Source organism: Vespa mandarinia, chromosome 1 (assembly GCF_050613455.1).
Source record: "Vespa mandarinia isolate Hongniang chromosome 1, ASM5061345v1, whole genome shotgun sequence".
Lineage (NCBI taxonomy): Eukaryota > Metazoa > Arthropoda > Insecta > Hymenoptera > Vespidae > Vespa > Vespa mandarinia.
In genome coordinates this window covers 1,400,001-1,426,687 of record NC_140810.1, presented here as the reverse complement: position 1 = coordinate 1,426,687, position 26,687 = coordinate 1,400,001, and the positions used below count along the sequence as shown (strand labels likewise).

Sequence of the window (26,687 nt, the reverse complement as noted above, 5' to 3'; positions counted from 1 at the left end):
TGTATATATATATATATATATATCTTTCTTTGATGGTAGATCATTTGGTTTACGATAAAAGCATAAAGAATAATAAATAAAATAAAATATAACATTTATATACTTACCGGAAATGATCGTATTTTTTTTTATTTTTCTAAATATACGTACTCTTTACTTCGATAACGTTTAAGGGAAACGAATAAGGATTAAAAATTTTTCATTTTCGATAAAAATAATTCAATATTAATTATTACGCAATATATGAAGTTATGAATATTTAAAAATGACATTTATAGGAACACTGGAACATTCATGATATATGTAGATTACGAAAACGACAATTAAATGTCTTTAGTAAATAAATCTCGCAATATTATTGATTTAAAATCAATCGCGTTTAAAAATTATTTAAAATTATATATTAAAAATTATATAGAATATAAAATCTTTCGATCAGATGAAATGCGGTATAGTTCTTTTCTACTTTTCAATTAGATAAATAAATTTTATTATATATGTACTATCAATTTTTCTTGATTTCTTTCGACAATTGATCAATATAGTTAGATTTTAAAACCATAATAATATACAACCAGAGTCAACGTTATCATTGTACATTGATTACAGATAAAATTTTAAATTAGATCAACAATGTAGATATATAATATTTATTATATGTAACGGCAAATAATTGTTTCTTCTTTATTTATTTAATTATTCAATTATTTATTTACTTATTTATTTATTTATTTATTTATTTATTTATTTATTTATTTATTTATTTATCTATTTTGTTAAGCTAAGACCAAAAGCATACATATTCGGGACGTCCGTCAGAACTTTGTTTCTTTTTTCATTCGTCTTTTTCGAATATGCTCGACTTTTATTTTTTGTCGTGGACGTATGAGCGACCTTGTTATGTGGTGTAAGTAAAGATGGTAAAGGCGGTATGGTTGGTATATTAGCTGTAATATTTCCAGTTCTCTTATATTTCTTCATAGCATCTCGTACAGCTGTATGAATGATCTAATAAAAAAAAAAAGGGAAAAAAAAAAAGAAATAAAACGAAACAATTAATTAACTAGCATCACGTATGTACATTTTCATTTTCAATAGAAATGTACATACCTTTTCTTCGTTCTTCTTAAATGATTTGTTTACTTTCGGTACAACGTAAGACGATTGTTGTTGCAAAGCCATAATCTTTGATAGTAATGTTTGCCTCGTAGAAGATACTTCGTGTTTAATGTTCATCGTGATAGGAGTGGCACGTACTTTTCTTATAATTTTTGGATTTGAAGATTTTTCCTTATACGTTACCTTCGACTGATTTTGTTATATATATATAAAAATGTATATAATATAAATAAATATATATATATATATATATATATGTGAAGAAAGATGAAAATGAAACGATAGATTTATTAAATTTACCAACCTGATCCAAATGAGAATGTTTTGTAGACGCACGAGTACGAACTGTTCCAGCAGATGTGCTTTTTGTCATTCTGTCAGGTTTCTCAAATGGCATAGATGATTTTGAAGTTCTTGGGAATACTGGTGCCGTTGCTGGTAATGCTTGTCTGTGATTAGGCGATTCCGTTTTATAATAAGAATAAAATTCTTGATCTAATTGAATTTCTAATTCTTCGATAAGATCAACGATAACAGGTCCTATCTGACTATGTACCAGAGATTTTTTCTTAGCCAGGGGCACCTGATTAAATTAAATAATAGACCTTGACAAATTTGTAAATTGTATTTTATAATTATTATATTAATAATGTCCTTTACCACAGGGGTTTTGGACGTAAGACTCGTCTTCGATTCATGCAGATTCCAATTAGATTTTTTTTCACTTGTGAGAATACGAGTACCTTGAAGAGATAATGCAGCTCCTAAATAGGGCTGACAACTTGGCATTCGTTGTTTGTATGCTAACTCGAATAATCCTGTATCAGCGTTCTTATTTTCTCGATAATCTACTACCACTGTCGATGTGAAGAAAAGAAAAAAAAAAAAAAAAGAAAAAAGAAAAAAAGAAGAAAAAAAAAGAATTTGTAAATACATTATAATGTAAACATTGTGTCTATCGTTACCTTTGATAGTATCTTCCATGACTTGCCTACATAAACGTGTAGTCACGCTACTAGAATAGCTCATATCAGGATGACTGTTAATCTCTATAAGCCATACCGAAAAATCATCCATAACCATAAAGTCAGCTCCGTATAATTCAAAACTATTTTTTCGACGATCCATCGCTTCTTGGCTAGCCAAAAGGGATCCCACCAGTCCTTGCTTCATGCCAGGGTAAATTTGCTCGTCCCAAGCTTCCCCGTGACCTTGAGATCTTAAACAAAATTTCGTTTGATTTCAAAAAACATTAGGATTAATAAAGATCGTTTGAATCATACCTGAGATATTCTTTGAAAGTCGTAGCATCCCACATATTATCCGCCGGAAGTGCTGGATCTCTATCAATGCAATTTTTATACTTGCATTGAACCGCATGATTGCAGAGATGAATCGATTCGTGAAAATCCGTAAGAGAGAATTTTTGCGAACAAAATCGTAGATAGCTTTCCCTAAGTGAAAAGAAATGTTCTTTTCATATTTCTATTGTGAAATATCGAGAACGTGTTTGGTAACCCTTCTTATAATATTTCGAACCTGTTGCATTTCAGTCGTTTCTATGTTATCATTGAATATCAAATACCTAATATTCCCTTACCTTCCTTAAATTTATTTCATCTCGAATATAAAACCTGTTGAATCTCTCTCTCCCCCCCCCCTCTCTCTCTCTCTCTTTCTTTCTCTATAGATCTATATTTAAGCTACATTCACTCTAATCTCTCAAGAATATATCACGAAGAATTAATGAAGATTAGAATAGTTCAACTTTTTATTCTATCGACAATTATTCATTTAATTTAGTTCGTAAGATAATTTACGAAAGTACTTTTACGAACTAGGCTAAGAGAGACCAATTTTATGGTATTCAAGTAATTAGCAATTTCTTGCGGATAAATCAAGCCTACATGTAATGACACTTTGATTTCTAAGTACAGAAGTACAAAGAAGTGAAATTTTTCCTTGGACTATAAACTGTTCGAAATATAGACAAATTAACGATAATTATTAAGAAAACGTACTGCTAATGATGCATTTCGACGTAAAGGATGAGCACGAATATGCGGCACGAAAGTTTACTGTTATAATAAAAAAAAAAAGTGTCTAAGTAGCGAATGTATGATTTAATAATTGACCTAATTTTTTCGTTTTTCTAGCTCACTTTAAATATTGACTCTCTCTCTCTCTCTCTCCCTCTCTCTCTCTTTCTTTGTGTTTGTGCCTGTATATTGGTATAAAACTTACTTAAACATCCATACAGTTAAGGGTTGTGCACACGTCACGATGAACCACTGTCTTATATCGAATTTTGTGCTATAGATGAGAAGTGGTCGTTCTAAATACAATAAACGAAAAATCAATTTCCATATATTGAACGTCTAAAGTTAATAAAAATGATTATTATTACCAATATATTTTTGAACGACATAACGAGCATCCGCTTTGTTCGATGGATTAACTTTTGCAATAACATGATCGAGTTTGTTCATTAATACAATCCCACGACCACGACTTTTATTTCCTGGTTTTAATATCCAAACGTTCATAATACCATCCATATCGATCTGTGGCCAATACTTTTTAATCCTTTTTAACAAGTGTCGTGCTGCCAGGAAGTATTTCTATTTTACATTAACAAACATGTTTATTCGTACGGACGATGTCGAAATTAATTTGAAAAATTTATGATGAATGATGACAATAAAACTGTCAACTTACATGAAAAGGTACATTGTTGCGAATGAATACAGCATCGTCTGAAACAATTTTGTAATACCATCCAATAAACTGGTCCCATTGATGAGACCAAACCTTTTCAGTTTCTCGATCGATGTCCTCGTGCGATTGTGCACTGATATAATCGCTGCATCTTTTGATAGCAAAGTCAAGAGCTTTCAAAGGTATCGTACCTGTTGGTGATCGCGTTGCGTTCTCACCTTCGGTATCGATTTTGTCTACCAGCCACTTCAAGAGACTCAGGCAAGTGGTGAATCTGATCGGAAGCAAGGTATACTCTTGCTCACGTTTTATCTAAGCTTTGTGTATGTAATAATCTTCTTAATATTAATATATAAGTTGTTGCATTTTTTTTTTGTATCATTGAAAATTACAATAGGATATTTCTTTTTTAAAACAAATTTCTCTCTCGTTCTCTTTTTTTTTTTTGTTTTTTTTTTTTTAAATATTATGAGACCAACAAGACAAAACAAATTCTATAGTAATGAATGAAACATGATTTGATGCGTAATATCTTACATTGAAAATTATAATAGGATAATTTTCTATAGGACCAAGTCTTTTTTTTTTTCTTTTTTTTTTTTTTTTGACGAGATAATTATTGTAAGACCAAGGTAATATAAATTTCGACAGTAAGGAATGGTGAAACGATACCTAATTGACTCTTACCGAAAGTCTTCGATAAATGCGTGCATCTGATCACCCTGACATATATTATAGCAACGTGGAAATAGAGTGTTAGCTACTCCAGCTTCATAATACCAATGCATCTGTCTGACGTTTGAACATAGACCAATCTAAGGATATTATATTAGTGTAAAAATAATATCTAAATTGATTTCAAATCTTCATATTAATTTAATTAGATTCTAGTGTCATTTGATAATCAATAATATTTAAGAAAATTCTTAGTCACCTTAGAAGTAAAACCAGCGCGATAGAACCTATTGAATACCGTCGTTTTATTTTCTTGCGAAGGCCAACCAGGCCATTCCGATCCTGTATTCCATAGAAAATCGACGGTATGATTACTCAGCATTCTTGAAATTAATTGTCGTTCACTTTGTTGATCTTTCAAGTCACCAATACCCCTCAATAATACTATTGGATTAGACTCAACATGTAGATACTGTTCGACTGAAAAAAGAAAAAAAGAAACGTGAAAGAGATTAGGAAAATGTTTATTAAAAAATTGATTAACAATGACGGATTACCATTAGAATTTCTTCTAAAGAATTTTTCGCACCATCCTTTCTTAAGCAAAGTTTCACGAATCACTCTTGCTCTTCCATATATCATAAACGTATGATGAGCATTTATTGCATCTTTCACTTTTTGTTTGACACATAAAAATCTTTCTTGCAGTGTCGGTGATAATTCTGTTGATAGATCAGAGTCCAAAACCTCGCAAGGAGAATCTATTGAGGTAAAATAAAAGTATAATGTGTATATTATTTTCTTTTCTTTTTTTTTTTTTCTTTTTTTTTTCGTTGATTTGTATAAATTACCTAATTGATAAGTTTAATTTATAAAGGATATTAAAACAAGAAGTTCAACATGATATTCTTATTTCAATATTTATAAAGAAAAAAAAAAAGAAAAGAGAATATACAAAAAAGAATTGAAAGCAACTAGTAACTATTTTACTCGCTTTGACTAAAATATTTTTTTTACATATAATTTAACAACGATCATGTTATCTTTAATTTATGAACTCTTTTTTCTTAACATCCTTCTTAATAAATAAATAAATAAATAATTATATATATATATATATATATATATGTAAAAAAAAAGAAAAAACCTTCTGTAAGCTTTTCTTCATTTTTTTTATCGTCGTGATGAATCTCTAGCTGGTCGTCACATTTTACAACAGTATTATCGATGTTTTCTGTATTTTTATTTTCCCCTTTTTCCTCACCGAATTTCCAGAAACTCGGCGGTGCATCGTTGATGGCATTCATGTAGCGCACCTGTTAACCGGCGAAGTATTTCTGCTCGGTTGCGTTTAGTTGATTTTCAAGAGTTTCGCTTCATCCCTACGAAGAACCATCTCAACAAGATCGTCGTTACTACTGTCTGGAACACCTTGGAAAATTTCACGCGCGATTATAATTATTTTGAAATTAATATTTATATGAAAATGTGCCTTCGCAGGACATTTAATTCCGTTCGTCAATGATACCTGTTGAACGTATTAAAAGATATCAACATATTTTCGAACACAAATGGCATTATTATAGAAATCCTATTAAAAATCGAAAAATAAAAATATTTCTATTTGTCATTCCACTTTCACGAGAAAAAGAAACGAAGACATTAATAAAGTCCGACCTGGTCGGCAACCAGGTCAGGACTAAACTTTCTTCATCGAGGAATACACAAGGTATATGTCAGTGGTTGCAATTCGGAATTCCGCAGGCGCGTGACTCAGGGACGTTTTAAAGCTCAGGGACGTCCGATTGAGATAAGTAGAAGCGTATTTCCTTTTTTGTTTCGATAGAATCGCAACGTTAATTTTTACATTGTTATCTTTTTTTTTTCATCTAATTTAAATTCCTCCAATAAATGCTGTTACGATTATTAATGGAAGAATTATTTTGTTTATTATAATTTCAATTATATATGAAAAGGATAAATGAAAAGGAAACATAAAACGAGGAGTAAGAGAGGATATTGTTAAGTGGTTTGAAATTATTTTAGGAAATATATTAAAAGAGGAAACGGCCCTGCGTGCGAGAGGCTTGTCTAGGTGGTGGTGGTTGATTACGAGCAGCGTACCAGGCACCTCCTACGGTGCCTTCTTTCGGTTTCAGCCTTCTGGCCTCGCACATAGTGCTACCGAATATAGGTAAAGAAGTCAAAGCAATCGCGTGGTTAATCAGATCACTCCCGTAAAGTAAACGTTTCGTGTTCTTTGACCCACTTGTACGAATACATCTTTGATCCACTCAGGAAAACTATCAGATATTCGAGTAGAATCCGAAAAATATATGTTCATTATTTTTGATCGAACGGCTTTGATTTTATATCGATAAATTAGATAAAAATTTAACTAGTGAAATAACGTTTATACATTATCTCTCGATGACTATCATAACGAGATCGATTCGCTTTCTTATCTTTATCGAGTTCGATCAAATAGCACGAATCTGTAACTTCACACGAACTTCGAAAAAAGAAAGAGAGACAAGAAGTTAAGCATATCGATCGATTTAGCAATGTCACTTAATATCAAATTTGTATAACGTATAAAATGATCGTCCAGTCTTGTTATCGAGTAAAAAGAATGATCTATTTTGTAACCAATTAATATTTATACGTCATATTGCTATCGGATTTAATCTGTTCAAATTTACTTACCATTAGATATAAGGGATCTGACCAATTATCACTAAAGTTCGTCAGAGTTATTATTTTATTTGTTAGAAAAAACCTGCTGTTGAGATAAAGTCTGGCATATAGGAAAAGAGAAGATATTTTTTAAGATACTAGAATGTTTGACAAGATACAATATTGGTTATCTAAAGGATTAATGACAAATGATAAACATGACACTGTCGTTGTCTGATCTTATTTGAACAAAGTACGCTCAAAATAGATAGAAGCGTGGTTTCATCGATTATCGAGAAATGCGGTAGATTTGAAATCTCGCGGTTTTAAAATGCGACGAAGTGCGCATGCTCGGTTCGATCGGTAAAGAAGTTAGCGAGTTGGTAAAAGATAATGTACTATCGAAGTACAGTTTAGTGAATGAGAGTTCAATAGATGAAACGTTAATTTTTCAACGTTGGAGAGGAATGATTCTTCTACTACTGCGAATCAAAATCGTTTACGAGTCTACTTTCTATTTATCATTATCGAACATCTAATTTATATCGTTCGAGTATCAACAATCGTATTAATTTTTAACGTTTCAATACAAATTTTAAATAACAATACATTGAATTAAGAAAAATCTAATTAATTCTATGTTATTATACAATAGATGTGAATTAGTGTGAATAATAAGATTGAATTTTGTTAAACTTATATTATAATAATATATATTTGTGAGAACATGGCAACCTTTATCAAAAATATATCTTTATACTTTTTTACAAAACAATGTATAAAAATATATTTCGACGATCAGAATTTTTTACATGGTAAGATAAAATATTTGATTATAAAATCCATTATTATTTACAAATCTTAAAGTTACTAAGTAATCTAAAATAGTTTAATACATGTCCACATGTTTAAAATAGCTTAATACATACTTATACACATATGCAACAGTCACGTGGATGAATATACATGATGTTCGAAAAGAAATTTCAAATTGGCAAGAAATTAATCGAGCAATTTTATAATAATGATGTAAAATTCTTACAAAAAAAGAAAAGAAAAAAAAAAGAGAACAATGTTTCTTTCAAATTTTCATAACATGTATAGTAAATCGCAGATATCTTTGAAAAAAACATAGAGTTTTTTTTAAATTTATCTTTGACAACATACAAATGTAACATTCTTATGTTTATGCGTATATAACAACGAATACAAATCAAAATAAAGTCTACGATTTTCGATTTTTTTTCGACACTAAATTTGAAATTGGTCTTGATGACTTGTTAATGATAATATAAATAAATTGTTTTTAAATTAAATATGGATTATATATGCAGTATATATACACCTGTAAAAGTAAATCATGAAAATATTGAAAATGTTTCAGTTGAATGTTTCAAAGAAACACTGAGTAAGATTTTAGGACTTGGCATCATCGCTGGATCCTTATTGGGTTAGAAAATTATTTTTTTAACTTAACAATATTTGATTGTATCCAGTTGAAACAATAATAGAATTGTCTTATGCTTTACTTATAGGAAATATTTATTTTATATTATTAAAACAATATATTATTTATTTTAGTGAAAGTTCCACAAATTATCAAAATTTTAAAAAATAAAGATAGCAAAGGTATTAATATCTTTAGCGTATTATTAGATTTATTTGCTATCACTGCTATGACATCCTACAGTTATGCGAACGGTTTTCCATTTAGGTAAGGAGAAATTTTATGTTTCCAATGATTATTAGATAATTTATGAATATATTAAATAAATGAATGAATGAATGAATGAATATATTAAATATAATTATATTTATAGCTCATGGGGAGACGGAGTATCGTTAGGTATACAGACATTAATAATTGCAATATTGGTTTTTCACTTTAACGGGGATACTGCAAAAGCAACGGCCTTTCTAGCAGGTTATATATCTATACTTACCACTGTTATAAGTGGTTTAGCACCAATTAATTTACTTTGGACCTGTCAAGCAATGAATATACCTATCGTTCTTATTAGCAAGGTAATTATATTAAAATAACGATATAATATCTTTTGTATATTAAACATTATTACCTTTGTTTTAGTTCATACAAGCTTATACAAATTATTCCAATGGAAGTACCGGTCAGTTATCTGCAATAACAGGCTTTATGCTTTTCTTTGGTTCATTAGCAAGAATATTTACTTCTATTCAAGAAACTGGGGATACAACTATAATAGTTATGTACTCGTGTTCAACTTTTGCAAATGCCATCATAGCTGCACAAATTCTTTATTATTGGAATGTTGAAATTGTAGATTCTAAGAAAAAAGATAAAACTAAGAAAAAGGAATAAAAAAAGTTATCAGTAATATATGATGTAAGATCAAATGGTGACAGAAGAATGTTGTATATTATATATATATATTTATACAAATGGTTTTGGTACTTGATTAATACAAGTTGGTTTCTTTTTATTTATACCATCATTCAAATTACAAAGTATTAAAATATTTTATACATCTATTACATATCTTACATTATATAAATTTGATGAAATATTTATTTTTATTATTATTAATAACATAACATTTATATTTATTGTTAATAATAATATTGAGTTACTACACACATTTTGTGAATTTTAATATTGTTTTTAAATAAATATATATATATATATATATATATATATGTGTGTGTGTGTGTGTGTGTGTGTGTGTGTGTGTGTGTGTGTATATATATATATACATATATATATACATATAATATATATATGAACTAAGTAAAATCAAAAATAAATAGGAAAAAAATAGGATAAAATGAAAAATAAAATAAAAATAATTTTAATTAATTTTCATAACATACATTTTTTGTTTTTAAATGAACCGCTTATTATTCCTTATCGCTATATCTGGAGCATTACTTGGCAAATAATCGATAAAAAAACACGCCATCAATGGCTAGTACGTCTTTCACTATTGGTCCCCTTTAACCGGAAATAAAGAATGCTTGGCGCTTAATCGGTGAATCCATATTACAGATTAGTCTATTATTTGTAGAAGGTAAAATTTTAAATACGTAATATCAATTATTGAAATCGAAAGTTTTAATGATTAAGGAAAAATTTAGAATTCGTAATATATATCCTATATTAACACATTTGATTATTTAAACTCATTCGAATAATAAATATTTTTCTTGATTTAACCTGTAAATATGAATGTCCGTATATAGCAACCAATCAGCGTCGAGAATGGTCGCTTAATTCATTCCTTATTGGTCGTCTTGTTAAGACACTTATACGCATGCGCCAACATATGCTCGGGAGTTTCTTTCTTCCGGCTCCCTCCTGCCGATGAGTTGTACAACGTTTGCTAGATCGTGTGAACGCAGTTGTTTCGTCAGCGACGATGCAGCTTAGTGGACCGTGATATTTTCAGAAATTTCATAGTCAGATCGTCGGAACGTAATTCTCGAGCAACGGTGAGTAATATTTCAGCTTTTTTTTGGACGAAAAATGGGTCTATCGTCCCATGAGACGAAAAATAACGGGCGTGGACAATCGTCGGGAAAAGATGGCCTGTTGGAGCGTCATGGCGTCATCGCCCTTTGCAGTCCGGCTTCCCCCGACGACCATCTTGTTATCGATAAATCAATATAACGCGCCTTTATCCTATGTAAGCGTCTTGTATACTAGTACTAAAAAGTACATCACAAATGTTAGACGCATTTAAACATTGTTAAAATCGCCGTCTAAAAGGAAAAAAAAAAAAGATCATCTACACACAGGTAAATCGACCTTCGGCACCCGGTTTCTTGAACATTTGCTTTGTCTGACGAGTAATGATACGCAGAATAGCGTTAAATTTGGAGACCTTGGTTTTACGATAATCAGTATTACACGAGCATCAATATTTTAATAAGAAAGAATGCTAAGTGGAATCAAATGTATTATGATTTATGGATATTCAGTCGGTGGAAACCGAGATTTACATGCACGTGTCCTTGGCTTCTGGACTGTGCCTTGAGAGGTGGTTTTCTTGCATAATGCCTACATACTTTTGGATCTCGTAGCAGCAATCGATTAAAGGCAGATGCATGTTGAAATTTATTAAGATATACCACATTGGTCCTTGTATTATTATAAATAAAAAAGGAAGAACCATGCGAACCTACGGATTTTCACAGTCTTACAGGTTAGGTTGCTCTATTTCCTGAGTCAAAATGGAATCAATGGACGCGCGCCTTGTTGCGCAGGCATTAAACTACCATGGTCAGCAGTTGCAGAAAGTGTGGGAAGGAGAACGCAACGAGAATGAGTTGGCTATGCTCAATCTCAAGGAACCCAATTTTGAAATTTATCAACAGAGACAGAAAACACTTAGGTGTGTAATTAAATTTATTTCAGAGATTTTTGTCATAATTTTCTTTATCATACAACTCATGTCTATGATTGCATAATAACGTAAAATACAATGTATTTACGTTTTTATTATAGCTTCGGAGATAGAGGAAAAAGACTGAAGCTTCAGCAATTCCTCGCTAAGAAAGCAGATGCTCTTTATGATAAAGCAAATCTTGAGAAGACTATAGAGCCTATTAAGCAAGAATTAGGAGATGAAGGTAAAATATTCTTTTATGTTTTCACTTATCTTATCTCCATTATGTTATTATATTTTCTCATTCTAAGAAACTGTTGTATTATTTATTTTCAGAGTTTTATGCAACAATGCCAGGACTCGATACTTTTGTCACTATGGAAAAGTCTCAACGTATCAGAAACTTCTTGGAAGTAAGTATATTTCTTAAACGATTATATTTACTTGATAGCTATATCTAATGAAATTATATTTGGTTTTCTAATGTCAACAAATTAAAAATTTACAGAGTTTAGTTGTCGGAGATGTAATTTATGCACAAGTGATGAGTAAAAGTGCTCCTGGTCTTCTTCTGAAGGTTCTTTGCAACTGCTCTGATTGTCCTAGAGTTGTTACTGAGTTAGGAGTAAAGGTATATATTATTAATATACACATATATTTCAGATATTATTTTACAATTAAATTATTGTATCTCAAATGTTGCTTATATAAGTTATAAATATAATTACATAAAAGATGACAAGCATTTTTGTAAAAAATATCTTGGTACGAAGATGTAAAGATACATATAATATAATTTCTAGAATTAATGCATAATATCTGTTAGATAAAATATTAATATTAATTTTATGAACGAGTGTTATTAAATGATTTTGTTTTTGTGTTATGCAATTAGGTTCTAATATTGAATACGGCCACTGTGCCGGCGGTGGACAAGAAAGGTGTTACAAGAGGCTACATGGCAAATGATCTCGTCTGCGTCGTAGTCAGTGAAGTTAACGTTGAGGCGGAACGAGTCGTTGCAGTAATGAACATGCCTGCCCGCGAGGGCCAAGCCCCACATCCACCTATGGGTCTTATTCATTCTGATGATCTTCCAGAAGCTTATAAGTAAGTTACGAGAAATATAGATAAGTACGGTAGAAAATTTCTTGCATTTACACGCTTCGCTAGTTCTGTTTAATTAACATGTCTACCACTAAAGGAATACACAAGACTTGAATATGTCTTCTTACGTGCATCGCACTTAGCTTTTATATACATACATGTCTCGCACATCTAAAATACTCTACTAGTTCTTTTAGATATTTTTTTTTGGCTTTTTTTTTTTTTTTTTTCTTTTTCTTTTTCTTTCTTTCTTTCTTAAATCTGACTTCATATATGATATGATCACATATAAGACCAATTATATTTAAGGAGGCAAAGGTTTTTATCTAATGTGATGATAATGACATTAGCATTCTCATCACTTATGGCTGGTTGCATTTCTTATGAAAATATATTTCTAAATTGTGTGTTAATCAATGAACACAGATTTGCGATTTCCTTTTTTTTTTTTTTCTTTTTTTTTTATTTTGTTCTTTTTTTTCGATTTTCTCCTTCATTTCCTTTTTTTTCCCTCTTTTTTTAACACATTGTAAAAAGAAAAGGTAAGAATAACAGTGTGTTGGGCAAACAAAATTGAAATTTAACAGACGCACTGTGATACTAACAAGTCAAGGTAAATGAGATTTGATTCCTCTTACACATTTTTATGAATTTAGGTGCCAGACACTCTGTAACATAAAAAGTTGATAGTCAGTATGATGATGAATTTATAATGCGATACAAATGATTCAAACCTTGAGCATTGGTTGACATGGCTCTATTGTGCACATATTGTATCTACGTTTGTGATATGTTACTCTCAAAGCACCAGCCAAACTATGGCGCCAAATGAGATCAATGTCTTTTGAGGTTGAATTTCCAGTTTGAGACGTTGAGCCTTGAATGGTCAGAGTGGGTGCTGCAGACGGTAGGTATAATAATGATTTACTGTTGTTTGGTCTCTTATCAGATCATATAATGTAATCTAAATTATAACCTTCTTTGGTACAGGATATGGGCATTTTTAATATGTTAGTAGAAAGTAAACAAAAAAAAAAAGATAGAAGGAAACCTTGTTGTACGACCTTATAATATCTAATGTTATATATTATTATTATACACTCAGTCTTTTAGTAATAACATTATTAATTTCGAATAGAAGACATATGTGGTTTAGCTGAAATTAAAAGCAGAGACCAAACAACCCAAATCTTAAACACCCCATCCTATACCTTTAAGCCTCAAAAGAATCGCGCCTTGTCATAATAATGCCTCATTTAAACTTACAGCTTATATTGACAAATAAAAAAAAAAAAAAAATGATGTCATATTCAAATTGACTCAACAAAATGCAAAACAGGCGACCGTACTACTACTACTTCTACTACTACTACTACTACTACTACTACTACTACTACATCTAAAAAAAATTTTTTTGGTCAACTTGGAAGATAATATATACTCAGGCGTGGCTCCCGACCTATCCTAGGGCTATGCAATTTATTTTATCGCACCAAAAACTTATGTAATCATCGTCGATTGATGATAGGCTGTGTGCTTTTGTGTTGAGAAAATCTCTGAATTACAAACATGATACAAAAATCTAGAAATATTCGTCTTAGCGGTACATGAAAGGTGAGAGACGAGTTTACATAATAATGAGGTTGTGTACCATTTTAAATTTATAATTATGAAACTATCTGGTAATACATATATATATATATATATACAAAGGAATTTTATCGACCTTCTGCACCGCATCCCTGTTTTTGGACCCCTGCTGCTTGTTAACGGTATAAACATAGATCGTGAACGATTCTAATACCAGAAGATGTAAACATCTTGTTTCTTCATTATTTTAAGAAAGAGAGAGCGAGAGAGAGAGAGAGAGAAAGAGAGGGAGAGAGAGAGAGAGAAAGAGAGCAGGGATTATAATTTATAAAACATCTTTGGCATTAGTGTCGTATCTTTGAATAATTCATGCAGATCGAAAAGAAGAATCAGCGTTCCAGAGGAATGGATGGACCATATTATCCTTGCACTATAAATGTTTCAAGAAGACGACCAAAGAAGTATATATATATATATTTTATATTGTATATATATATATGTATATATGCACACGCATATATATATATACACACACACATATATATATAAAAGAAACAAGACGAGATGTCAAAAAATTGAAAATAATCAAATAATTATATCTACGCAGCGTCTGATTAATTTTATTAATTAAGGAGTGTGAAAATTCGGTCATCATGATTATCAAGTCTTTAGTTTTACCGTTAACGAAGTAGCTTTGGTTTCTTCTGTGCCACTGGTCTTTGACAATGATCTTTACAAGTCAATAATGTATTATTTGTTTTTATGTGGTGTAGGAAAGCTGTGGACAACAAAGGTCAGAGTTATGAAACGCTCTTGGAGAATAGTACTGGCTTCAACAACCCAAACAACATAAAATATCTTTGTGACTTGATGGGTCTAGGGCAAGAAAATCATTCTAACATGGTTGGCCTAAGGTACAATATAATTATAATTAATTTTTATATTTTGATATAATAATAAAATAATATCTTTCTATTGATCGTTATTCGTATTAAATATTTTTAGAGAACGTTTTCCTCCCAATGAATATGCATCAGAATTGAGACAGGCACAAGCAAGCAAGTGGGCATTCCGAAGTGTTGCCGAAGGAATAGATCACTTCAAAGCTGGCCGCCATTCTGAAGCCTTTCAGTGTCTTAATAAAGCACTATCAGTTGACCCAAGAAATGTTGAAGGCTTAGTTGCTAGAGGAGCATTGTAAGTTTATTATAATATTATAATAATTAATCATTTATCATTAATATAATTGTGATATAACACTTTTGAATGTTGTCTTTTTGTTCTTTTGTTCTAGATACGCGAACAGCGGTAGTTTCAAGAAAGCGATCGACGATTTTGAAACTGCTTTGAAACTGAATCAAACTCATGCGAATGCTCGTAAATACATGGCCGAAACTCTGGTAGCACTTGGACGCAGTTACGAAGACGAAAAGAAATATGATGAAGCTCAGAAAGCTTATGAAAATTGCTTAGCTATAGCACCATATCATGAAGAGGCACGAAATTCTATCGAATATATCAAATCAAAGACTCTAACGTCTTCTTTGAATCCCCTTGATACGTTTAAAAGTTTCGAAACTGAAAACGACGTTGGCGAAAATAAAAAGGAGAAAAAGAAACGTAAGAAGGAAAGAAAATCTCGATCAAAAAAAAGACAAAGATGGAGCTCCAGTTCTAGTTCGTCGTCGAGTGGATCATCGAGTACATCTAGTTCGGATTCGAGCAGTTCCTCGTCTTCTGGGAGTTCGCGATCTGCATCTCGTTCGCCAAGCAGAAAACGGAAACATAAGAAAGATCATCGTGGATCACTTTCGCCTCTTAGCAAGCGAATGGCTCAATACAACAATCCTCCGGCTGCTACAACCGCCGCTCATGATGTAATTGCACCAGTTTCTTATAATGCTAATACTCGAGAAAAGATGGATGATTATGAAATTAAAGTGCGCAAGTTTTTGGAACAAACCAAGGATGATTCAGATTACGAAGATAAGGTAAGCATAATAATGAGCGTATATGTTATGTTAGATGTACAGGCGGTACTTTGTTTTTCTTTTTCTTTTTTAATATAAAAGGAATAAATATATATCTGTAGGGTTAATTCGTTTTATGATATTCATTTCAGGTAAGGAAGTTCTTGGAAGAAACTGCAAGATGGAAGAGAGAAAGGGAAAAGGAAAAGAAGCATTCGGAAAGTGAAAAAATGAAGAAAAAGAAGAAAAAGGAGAAGAAAGGAAAGGATAAGGAGAAGGAGGATAAGAAGAGTAGAAAGAAGAAGAAGAAAGAGGAACGAAAGAAGCGTAAAAATAAGGATAAACTTGAAAGAGATTTGGAGGCATTGAAAAAGTCGTCTTTACCAGATTTGGAACAACTCGAATCGAAACTAAATGCTTATTATGCGAAAGTTGAAAAAGAAACAGCTGTCCTAAAAAGGTTGGACTCCTTAGACAATTTTTTGGTAGTAATGACATTCGAGATATTTTATCTTTTTTTTTTTTTAGATTTCCCCTTATTCAAATTAGTCTAATCAACTGTTATAAGAATGCTAAGTACTTAAATTCATTTATTAAGTTGATTTCAATTGTGGTCTTTTCTGTTGGCATCGACACTCGGAAGTTGTTTTTTATCTAAAGATATCGCATTCTACTTATGTTTTTATATTTACTAGGTATGTAGCACAGTATAATGACATACCTTCCCCTCTTAGCAACGCGGAGAAGCTCGCGGAGAGCTCACGCAGGGAGGAGGAACTACGTAGAGAGAGGGAAAGGGAGAGAGATGAGGCATCAAAAGCGTATCATGAACGAGAACCCAGAATACCTATGACCGCTCAGCAGCGTAAAGGTACGTTTTTCTTTTTTGTTTTTTTTTATTTTTTTTTTGTTTTTTTTTTTTAATATAATGATAATTAAAATTGTATATGTGCTTCATGAGATGTTTGTTTTTTCTTTTTTCTTTTCTCTTTTTTTTTTCTCCTTTTTTTATTTTCTTTTTTTTTTTTTTTTTTTTCTTTCTTTCTATTTTTATTTTCTTTCGTAGAAATTCAGAGGAAGCCTTTAACGGACATTTTTGAACAAGAGTCACAGTTAATTCATCCTGAACCTAAAGTACCTACTTTAGATACAGCTGCGTTAAATGCTAAATGGAAGGCTGCTCAAGCGGCTAGGTAAGATCTTGCATATCGTACAATTTTGCAAAAAGAACTTCTTTCAAATGGTTCTTCTGGAAATATTAAAAAAAAAAAAAAAATAAAAAAATATGGCAAAAGATGGTTGCGTTCGAATGGAAATGACGAGGAATGAAATTTTGTGTTTACAGTGACGAAGACGATGACAACGAGTTAGAGGAGAAACTGCAGCGAGCAGCGTTAGAAAAGTCATTGAATATTCGTAAACAGATGCAACGAGAATTGGCGGAGAAGAGAGCAGCAGCTGCCCAACCGATGTCTGCCCCTACACCACCGCCACCATTACCTAAGGAACCTCCGATACCGAAACAAGCACCAGTGAAATATCCTACTCCGCAACCGCAGAACAAGTTTCAATCTTACAAGGACCCTACTATATCAGTACCTCAAGGTACACCGAATAAGTTCAGCTCCGGCAGCAATCTCGGTGGTAAATTCCAACCGATCGGTCAATGTCCTGGAAGTGGAGGTGGCCATCCACCGGAACCTCCGCGTCCACCGCCACCAGCAAAGAATCAGAATCAGGCTAAAGGGCCAAGAACGGATTCCGATAGTGAGACTGATCGACAGCACAGACAGACGCCTAAGAAACGCGAATCAAGTGGTAGAGGAGGTGGTACGGTTTCCAAGAGAATGAGCAGAGACAGACCAGGAAAACGTTCTCGTAGTAGATCTCGCAGTGCATCCAGTTCTGGTTCCTCGAGATCTCGATCTCCAAGGCGAACACGTTCGCGTTCTTATTCCAACAGAAGATCCGGCAGTTACGAAAGAAAATACAGCCGTTCGCCGTCCGGTACATATAGTCGATCAAGGTCAAGATCACGATCAAGATCTTATACTAGGAGTCGTAGTCGCAGTAGGTCCGGCGACAGAGGCTATTATCGCAAGAGACAGTTTCGTTTGTACAATAATCGTGGGACTTATTACAAGCCACGCTTTCAAGGCTTTAACAATCCTAATCATCGTGGCGGTGGCAATAACTTCCAAAACAGAAATCGATTCTACAATAATCAACACAACAATCGTTTCGGCAATAGACGTGGCGGTGGATTCAACAATCGCGGCGGTGGACGTGGACGTGGTGGCAACCGTGGTGGTAGATTTTTCCACGGTAAGCAGGGCTTCCGCGATTTCAGGGACAGGCGAGACTTTAGAGATCGTCGGGCAGTATCACGCGATAGATATAGCGATCGCAGTTATTCACCCGATCCAATGAGAAAAGTTGACGAAGCCAAAGAGAAAATCAACAAGATGCTCGAAGGCGGTGACGACGTAATGGATCATCAGCAAGGTGCCGGAGGATCAAGCGTTCCTCCCAATAAGAGACAAGATGGACCTCTGAGCGAGGGCGAAGAACGCGATGATGATGACTACGAGAGGTGGGGAGAGGGAGAGGGGGGCGACGCGGCTAACAAGGTTGGTTAGGTCACTTCTGTGTCTATCTAGGCTTTCGAAAAAGAACAGCCTAACTTCTTCTTGCTGATGACGATAAATGATAACTCTGGATGATGATCATGATGAGATGATAATGATGAAAAATGGTCATGATGATATGGAATAATAAGGATAATGATGATATGATGATATGATATGATGATATGATATGATATGATATGATATGATGATGATGATGATAATAATGGTGATGGTGATGATGATGATGAGCCACACGTGCAAGAGAGTACGACCCAGGAGCCAACTAACTCTCCTTTGTTGCCAGAGCGAGGAAGTTGGAGCTGTCGACGATAACCTGGAAGGCAAGGAGTACTTCATTGAACGCATGAAGCAGCGAAGCAAGAATGTATTAATGCAGAGAGCCCTTGCAGCTAAGATTTGGTAGATATGCGTGCCGTTGCCGACGCTGTTTCTTCTCTTCTCCTTCGTCTGTGATATTCTCTATTTCCTCACGTTGGCTGTGCCTAGTCACCAGCGATCGACCAATTCACGTGAGATAATCTTTTATAATTTTTCGTACCGATAACGTGCGGTACATATACATAAATATTATCAGATAATAAATATCACGGACGTTAATTATTGAAATTATTAACTGGCGGCCATTATGATCGTTAAGAATCCTTTTATCTTAATTACCAACGAACTCTTTCTCGTTCGTCCTTTTTTGCGGATATATCATTAAATGTATAATATCGAGACGATCGTGTATAGTTTATTATTATATATCTACGTTTCATCCGTATTCGTAAATAAAATCGTACGAGACATTCTTTTGCTCGGTTTTGCAAGAGGAAACCCAAAACTACTACTACTACTACTACTACTACTGCTACTACTACTAGTACTAATATTACTATTAACTATTAAACACTACTACTATTATTACTACTACTACTACTACTATGTTATATCTTATATATATGTAGCGAACGTGTGAATGCGCTCGATATATTATATATCTATCGTAATAATAACGGGAAAAAGAATTCATTCGTATCGAACTTTGAAGACTCTCGCTACGGATCGTCGAGAATATAATATATGTATACCATGTTTCTACGGAGTAAGAAATCGGATGATCATTATTTTAACAAACTACATCGCGAATTTTCTTCTTTAACTTCTTCAAACGTAGTTCGTAAGTTGTATGATATGCCGTTTTCTTTTTTCTTTTTTTCTCTCTCTCATTTTTTCTTTTTCTTTTTTCTTCTTCCCTTTTTCTTTTTCTTTTTTCTTTTTCGATCACAATGGAAACGTCAAATTTGGCTCTGGGTTTGATTCTTATCTCGCGAGTGGCTTTTCATATTACATCTATCTATCTATATATATATAAATATATATGTATATATATATATATATTTATATATATATATATATATATATATATATATATATATATATATATCATCTTATCAGAAACTCTTTCTTTATTAATTTAAAATGATTTATTAGATTTCGTTTGTACATTTCTTAACAAATGTGAAAACTCGTTACGACAAAAAAAAAAAAAAATAAAAAATAAAAAGAAAAAAAAAACATTTAAGCATAATCAAAAGAAAAATAGAAAGAAAGAAAGAAAAATAAGTCAGTTGATTGATTTATGCAGATCATAAAGTAAACGATTTTATCATTAATTATTCTTGACAATTCAATAACAATTTTAATTGTTTCATGAAAGATCATGTATTATTGGACCCCCTCTCCCCTTACCGTTGCGCGCGGTTTTAGAATTTGCGATACATTCTGCGTTGTTTTGCTCAAATACAAAACAAACTATGCATATTTAGAATGATAGTCATTTTACTCCTTTGATCGCGTGATCTTATTAGAGCGTCCCTTTGCAGATATACGTTTCATTAAGGAAAAAAAATAAAAAAAAAAATAAAAAAATAAAAAAAAAAAGAAAGAAAGAAAAAAAATACAAACCTTGTTACTATTTCCTTCTCTTTAATAAGAGCGCTTATTTTAAGATATATTACAAATAATTTACGTAGTAGGACACATATATGTTACATGTAAACGAGTTGCTGTACAATTCAATCATCCAAAAAAATATATATAATTGTAAAACTACAAAGAGAGAAAGAGAGAGAGAGATCAATGTCATTGATATTTATGTTTATCCACCATATATATATATATATATATACACACATATATATATATATTATATCTTACACAACAGAGAAGAATTTACGGTATGTGATATTATAAAAATTAATAACTTTTTTTTTTTTTTTTTTTTTTATGCGTGTCTTTTACACAATTATAAAGATTATCTTAAAAATATGCATGTGTGTATATATATATATATGTATGTATAGGTTTAAATCAGAGATTTTCAAAATTTAATTAAATATAGAAAATTTGAGAATAATTTAAATGTTTATTAGAAAAGTTTCAAAATCGATTTATTATTTCTGTATAAAATTTTTTTCTCTCAGCTCGTCGTACATCTATATAAAAATTAATTTCAAATCCTTTATATCAGAATTATGATTTTCGACAAATTATTAGATATTTGATCAAGTAATATGATGATTCTCGTGAATAATGATCGTTTTTGTAAAGTACATATTTCGATGCGTAAAAAAAAAAGTTTGGAAAGATCTTAGATTTAAACGATTCTCGTAATATATCGATACTTATCGTTACGCGTTCTTATATGATTTTTAAATTTCGATAAGACCGTTAACGACGTATTTTGTGAAGAAAAACAAAAAAAAAAAAGAAAGAAAACGAAAATAAGTGAAGGTATATCTTAAAAAAGATATCTTATTATTTCGATAATCGATAGATAAAAAAAAAAATTATCGATTACGTGTTTATCGATCAAGTAATCTTGCATTATTGGTTATAATCGTTCGTCAGGAAATATCATAAAAATAATATTTCTTTATTGAATCTCTCGGATTCGCACTATTTTTGAAAGTGAACATGCGTATTTCGCGCCTTATGGCGTCGGTGGCTGGCGTTGGTGGGGGAGAGGGGGAAATGGTAGCGCGGAATATGATAACGTTTTCGAGTCGCTTCAGTTTAGCGTCGACCTTCACGTGCGGGAGATGGTCCAAGCATTTTTTTCTTTTTTTATATATATCTAATATTCGGTGATATTTTTAATTTGTATTATTATTATTATTACTCAAGTTTTTCGTATAAACAAGGATCACGTTAGTATCGATAATCGTTCGATTCAATTACGATTTTGCGTTTGACTTGTTGAGGTGTAAAAAAACGACGAGTTAACCTTTTCTTGTGTTTCACGTTATATATATATATATAACAACTAATGCGTTCCAAATTGGTAATGATATACGTTAATAATCTTATAACAATTCATTTCATTTTCGAGATACGAATAAAATTAAATTGAATTAAGATTTTTCATCAAAACTGTGTAATAATCTCGCACTTTGTGCTTTTTTTTTTTTTTTTTTTTTTTTTTTTTTTTTTTTTTTTTTTTGTAATGATGGCAATGAGTGAAAGAAGATTCAAATTTTCGTTAAAGTTTCTGTTAAATTTCTATATACGAGATAATTCATATAGAATTACTTTTTTTTTCTTTTGTCCAGTTTGGAACTCTTAGTTCGCAATATCAATTTTTTTTATATAGTGAATATGTGTGAAGTGATTATATGCAAATGTGAAATTACGTATACAACGTGGATACAGGATAATTCCGTTTAAACAACGTTCTTAAACCCGTTAAGGAAGGGAACCGAGAGAAAAAGAAAACAATGTATCTTCAAGGTAAGTCTATTGCGACATATTTTATTCATACTTTTTTTTTACATTTGTATTTGTTATAAAAAAAAAAGGAAATGTAAAAAAAGATAACTATTTTCGTCATATTTTATCGAAAATACAAATCGAAAAATTATCATAGAAAATTTCGAAAAATTTATTCTAACCAAATGTATATGTGTATGTGTATGTATGTATATATATTGGGATTTATATCTATACATTTATATTTTATCAAAAATAGAAATCGAAAAATCTTTTCACATACAATAATTATCGCAAAATCTCGAAAGATATTAAAATCATATGTAAAACTTCGTTTTTAGCAAAATAAATTACTCATAATATATAAACATTTACATACATATAATATTATATATATATATATATATATATTATCGAAAATATAAATCGAGAAATTGGTTTGATAATTATCGCAAAATTTCGTTTATCGAAAGAGATTTAAAAAAAGATGATCATTGCTAAAGATTATTGTGAGAAATGAAAGGTCGCTTTTTTCTTTCTTATTTTTTTTTTTTTTTTTTTTTTTCTTCTTTTTTACGGATCGTTATCGTCATCGTTATATTACTTTTGGCGCATATCATACGTAACGATTATCCTTCCATTTTTAAACCGTACGAAAAAGTCGATGAATATACCTCGATCGGCCGACGGCGGCGGCGGCGGCGGCACCCTGTCGGCTACTCCTCCTCCTCCTCCTCCATTGTGATTTTAATAAGCCTTATGCAAATTACAAATGAAATTGTCAGTGGCAGCCCCGTGGTCCATTCTTCCACGCTGATGGGGACAATTAGAAGAGCTTTGTCCGTCGACCACGCGTTGTCCGGCTAGTCGCCGACTGGAGAGTCCCAACGAGATAGGACCGCCCGCCAACCCCTAATCTTTCTATCCGGTCCTCAGGATGTATTCACTTCCGATTCGTCGGATTACTACCACTATCATCTACGACAATTCTATCGAAAGAAACAAAAAAAGAGAAAAAAAAAAGATTGTTTTCTTTATAGCCGATATTATTTTTTTCTCTTTTTTTTTTCTTTTTACAAAGCAAATTAATATACCAGTTGACCGAGCTTATAGAACGCATAAGTAAGGCTATAATAAATAGGCTGTGTACAAGGTCCATCGACTGTACGGGTGGATGAGTATTCTATAAAAAAAAATCGATCTTTTATTGACGATAATCTCACGATCGTGACTATAATCCCTTCAGTAACGGTAAAATTATAACTTTTGTAAAAAGAATTATATATATATATATATATATAATATATAAATGTATAACTTTTTATAAAAAGAAAAAATGCATTTCCGAGAATGTTGCAAAGCGTACTTTCTCGCGAGATAAATAATACCGAATTGGTATTAGCGAGATTATCGAAGTTGTATTAATTGATCGATAATAATGGATGTATCCATTAAGATTCACGGTTATCCCGTTTATAAAGTTAATCCCATCGCGTATGACATTTAATGCTTTAGGAATGAATCGAAGATTATATAAGAAAAGAAAGAGTTTATTTTTTTTTTGTTTAGTTGGAATATAATAAAAAAAAAAAAAAAAAAAAAAAAAAAAAAAAACCAACGAAGCAATAAAAATTGATACGTGCAATTTGAAAATAAAATTTTCAGCCGGGATCGAGAAAGAATATTTACACGTGTTAAATTAGAAGGATCATTTTCACGTGTTAAATTATACATATGTATATATATATATATGTAAGTACTTAACGCAGATACCAGTTTATTGAGTTAAAGAGAAGAAAGGAGGACAACAGTTGGACCTGAGGTGTTTGGGGTCGAGGGGAATTAGAAACTGAACGGAATCGAAATTGACGACGTTCGATGTCTCTTCTTCGTGGAGTTAGAGGTAGTAGTGGCAAAGGGATGAGGAAGAGAGAGAGAGAGAGAGAAAGTAATGGGGGAGGAGGAAGAGGAGGAGGAGAAGGAGGAGATAAGTTTTTACGCTAGGGTTACTAACTTACGGACTCGGCATTGTCGACTTCCCGGTGACGGGAGGACAATGCACGTTCGGCGACACAATGCTTCGCTCTGGAATCTGAAGGCAGTCTTGACTAGTAGCAACCTGCGAGAACACAGTACCTCCCTCCCTACCTTCTTGGCTCCCTTCGTCTTTTGCCAATGTTCGTCCCTTCGGCACGTACCACCACTGTGGTGTGTGCCGCCACCCCCCGCTCCTTACTTTCTTATTTTATTTTATTTTATTTCTTTTTTATTTCTTATCCTTCTCTTTTTCTTTTCTTTTCTTTTTTCTTTTTTCTTTTTTTTCTTTTCTTTTCTTTTCATTTCTTTGCTCCTTTATCCCCCTCTTACCGATTTCACCTTCGTTTCGGACTTTAATTCAGATTTTTCTTGTTTTCCTTCTTTTTTCTTTTCTTTTTTTTTTTCTTTTTTTTCTTTTCCTTTTTTCTTTTTTTACCGTAGATTTATGTATTATATATTATTCTTTTACGAGAATATAAGAGGAGACGAGTCCTTTTCGTCGAATAGATAGGGAGGAGAGAGTTCTCTTCTTCTTGAAGAACGGACCAGCGGTACACGGTGACTTTTTCTAAAGGAAGCAGAACACAGTAAAAGGAGAGAGAGAGAGAGAGAGAGAGAGAAAGAGGTAGATAGATACATAGAGATAGAGAGAGAGAGAGAAAGAGATGGGTAGAGTGGAAGAATCATGAAGTGGTAAAAGAGAGAAGACAGAGAAAAAGAGATGGTCGAGCATTTCAATCGCTCTTAGGCTCTCTTTAGCTTTTCCGTTTCTTTCTCGCACAAAAGCCACATTGTTTCACCCTTCGTTCCTATGGACGCGGACTGAAATACTCTACTCTTTTCTCTAGTGCGCGCACGGACACACCCGAGAGACACACTCTCTCTTTCTCACTCTTTTACTAACATAAGAGAAGAAGAAAGGACAAGAGGGAGGAAGAGAGAGAAAGAGAGAGACAGAGAGAGAGAGAGAAAGAGAGAAAAAGAGATGTACATACGTGAAACGTATAAGGCAAAAGCAGCAGCAACAGCAACCAACGTCGTCGCTCGTCGGCATACGATCTTTTCTTCCACGTTCAATGCTCGTTCGCTCGCTCGCTCACTCGCTCGCTATCCTTTTGTCATTACTTACAGCGCTATGGACGTGGTTAAACAGTCGCGTTCCTTTTTTCTTTTCTTTTCTTTTCTTTTTTTCTTTTTTTATTTTTTATTTTTTCTTTTCTTCTTTTTCTTTTTTTTTTTTTTTTTTTTTATCTTCTTTCTTTTTCTTTCGAGTCCTTCGAAACTCACGTACGTATGTATGTATGTGTAATACATATACATGTATATTATGTATTTTGTCATCGAACAAGATGGCGAAACTGACGTCAATATTTCACGGACTTCTTTATGGGATTATATTATTCAGATTTATTATAGCTCATGGCGTATGAGAACGATTAAGAATCTCAGCCTCGTTGACTGAATTACGTCGAGATCTTTTTTTATTTACTTTTTCTTTTTTTCCTTTTCTCTTTTTATTTTTGTTTTTCTTCTTTTTCCTTCTTTTTTCTTTTTTTTTTTTTTTTTTTTTTTTTGCTTCTTTCTTTCTTTATTCTTCTTGAAAAGCAATATATGAGAATCCCATCGAAAAGATTCCTACGTTCTATCGATAAATTCTCTCCTCTAACTCTCTCTCTCTCTCTCTCTCTTTCTCTCTCTTTCTTTCTCGCTTTATCCGAATATACTTGACGCGGATGTAGAACTCGCCGAATAGAGTATCGATAGTATTGGATTATATTGAATAGTTGAATGTGTCACAATACGTTCTTGCGATTAATAGACTTCCGCATGACCTTTATATAGAGAAATAAGATGTTACCTTCCGTTTTGCACGAGCTATCGCAACGAGTACCGCAAAGTCATCTTTGAAAAGGAGAGAACGAATAAAACCGAGCCTTCTCCCTTTCTCTATCAACGTTTCCATTCTCTCATAGTGAGAAAAGTGTTGTTCCATTAAAAAAAGAAAAAAAAAAAAACAATAGAAATAAATA

The 26,687-nt window shown here is 32.2% G+C and overlaps 3 protein-coding genes across 6 annotated transcripts; 2 read left to right on the top strand and 1 right to left on the bottom strand.

Moving 5' to 3' along the window:
- Positions 1 to 730: 730 nt before the first annotated feature.
- LOC118446031 (tubulin glycylase 3A-like) lies at positions 731 to 6,218 on the bottom strand. 3 transcript variants are annotated; one of them, XM_035876182.2, is made up of 13 exons: positions 5,660 to 6,218; positions 5,070 to 5,273; positions 4,772 to 4,992; positions 4,525 to 4,652; positions 3,838 to 4,111; positions 3,527 to 3,740; positions 3,364 to 3,454; positions 2,403 to 2,573; positions 2,085 to 2,338; positions 1,780 to 1,976; positions 1,424 to 1,702; positions 1,111 to 1,308; positions 731 to 1,008 (listed from the first exon to the last, which is right to left on the bottom strand). In XM_035876182.2, the coding sequence occupies exons 1-13, from the start codon at positions 5,817 to 5,819 to the stop codon at positions 769 to 771; spliced, it is 2,631 nt and encodes an 876-aa protein (XP_035732075.2). In that variant the 5' UTR covers positions 5,820 to 6,218; the 3' UTR covers positions 731 to 768. The 3 variants fall into 3 exon arrangements, with proteins under 3 accessions (XP_035732075.2, XP_085515854.1, XP_085515849.1); XM_085659728.1 differs by having other exon boundaries at positions 1,780 to 2,338; positions 5,660 to 5,943; positions 6,041 to 6,218; XM_085659723.1 differs by having other exon boundaries at positions 1,780 to 2,338.
- Positions 6,219 to 7,564: 1,346 nt separating this feature from the next.
- LOC118446030 (mannose-P-dolichol utilization defect 1 protein homolog) lies at positions 7,565 to 9,716 on the top strand. Its single transcript, XM_035876181.2, has 5 exons — positions 7,565 to 8,003; positions 8,573 to 8,638; positions 8,770 to 8,902; positions 9,009 to 9,213; positions 9,278 to 9,716. Exons 1-5 carry the CDS (start codon positions 7,916 to 7,918, stop codon positions 9,527 to 9,529), a joined length of 744 nt encoding a protein of 247 aa, XP_035732074.1. The 5' UTR covers positions 7,565 to 7,915; the 3' UTR covers positions 9,530 to 9,716.
- Positions 9,717 to 10,517: 801 nt separating this feature from the next.
- LOC118445996 (uncharacterized) lies at positions 10,518 to 20,427 on the top strand. 2 transcript variants are annotated; one of them, XM_085664571.1, is made up of 14 exons: positions 10,518 to 10,656; positions 11,362 to 11,558; positions 11,672 to 11,796; positions 11,889 to 11,965; positions 12,061 to 12,183; positions 12,448 to 12,662; positions 15,023 to 15,163; positions 15,255 to 15,446; positions 15,544 to 16,240; positions 16,372 to 16,679; positions 16,954 to 17,090; positions 17,286 to 17,412; positions 17,565 to 18,849; positions 19,154 to 20,427. In XM_085664571.1, exons 2-14 carry the CDS (start codon positions 11,398 to 11,400, stop codon positions 19,271 to 19,273), a joined length of 3,708 nt encoding a protein of 1,235 aa, XP_085520697.1. In that variant the 5' UTR covers positions 10,518 to 10,656; positions 11,362 to 11,397; the 3' UTR covers positions 19,274 to 20,427. The 2 variants fall into 2 exon arrangements, with proteins under 2 accessions (XP_085520697.1, XP_035732014.2); XM_035876121.2 differs by having other exon boundaries at positions 16,915 to 17,090.
- Positions 20,428 to 26,687: the final 6,260 nt, after the last annotated feature.

Excerpts from the sequence above, each read along its gene's own strand:
- LOC118446030 (XM_035876181.2), top strand. The coding sequence starts at position 7,916 with ATGGCAACCTTTATCAAAAATATATCTTTATACTTTTTTACAAAACAA. Across the intron at positions 8,004-8,572 it reads CGATCAGAATTTTTTACATG|TTGAATGTTTCAAAGAAACA; the intron begins GTAAGATAAAAT and ends AAAATGTTTCAG. Across the intron at positions 8,903-9,008 it reads GCGAACGGTTTTCCATTTAG|CTCATGGGGAGACGGAGTAT; the intron begins GTAAGGAGAAAT and ends TTATATTTATAG.
- LOC118446031 (XM_085659723.1), bottom strand. The coding sequence starts at position 5,819 with ATGAATGCCATCAACGATGCACCGCCGAGTTTCTGGAAATTCGGTGAG. Across the intron at positions 4,993-5,069 it reads CTTTAGAAGAAATTCTAATG|TCGAACAGTATCTACATGTT; the intron begins GTAATCCGTCAT and ends TTCTTTTTTCAG. Across the intron at positions 4,653-4,771 it reads GCGCTGGTTTTACTTCTAAG|ATTGGTCTATGTTCAAACGT; the intron begins GTGACTAAGAAT and ends TAATATCCTTAG.
- LOC118445996 (XM_035876121.2), top strand. The coding sequence starts at position 11,398 with ATGGAATCAATGGACGCGCGCCTTGTTGCGCAGGCATTAAACTACCAT. Across the intron at positions 11,797-11,888 it reads GCAAGAATTAGGAGATGAAG|AGTTTTATGCAACAATGCCA; the intron begins GTAAAATATTCT and ends ATTTATTTTCAG. Across the intron at positions 12,663-15,022 it reads GATCTTCCAGAAGCTTATAA|GAAAGCTGTGGACAACAAAG; the intron begins GTAAGTTACGAG and ends TATGTGGTGTAG.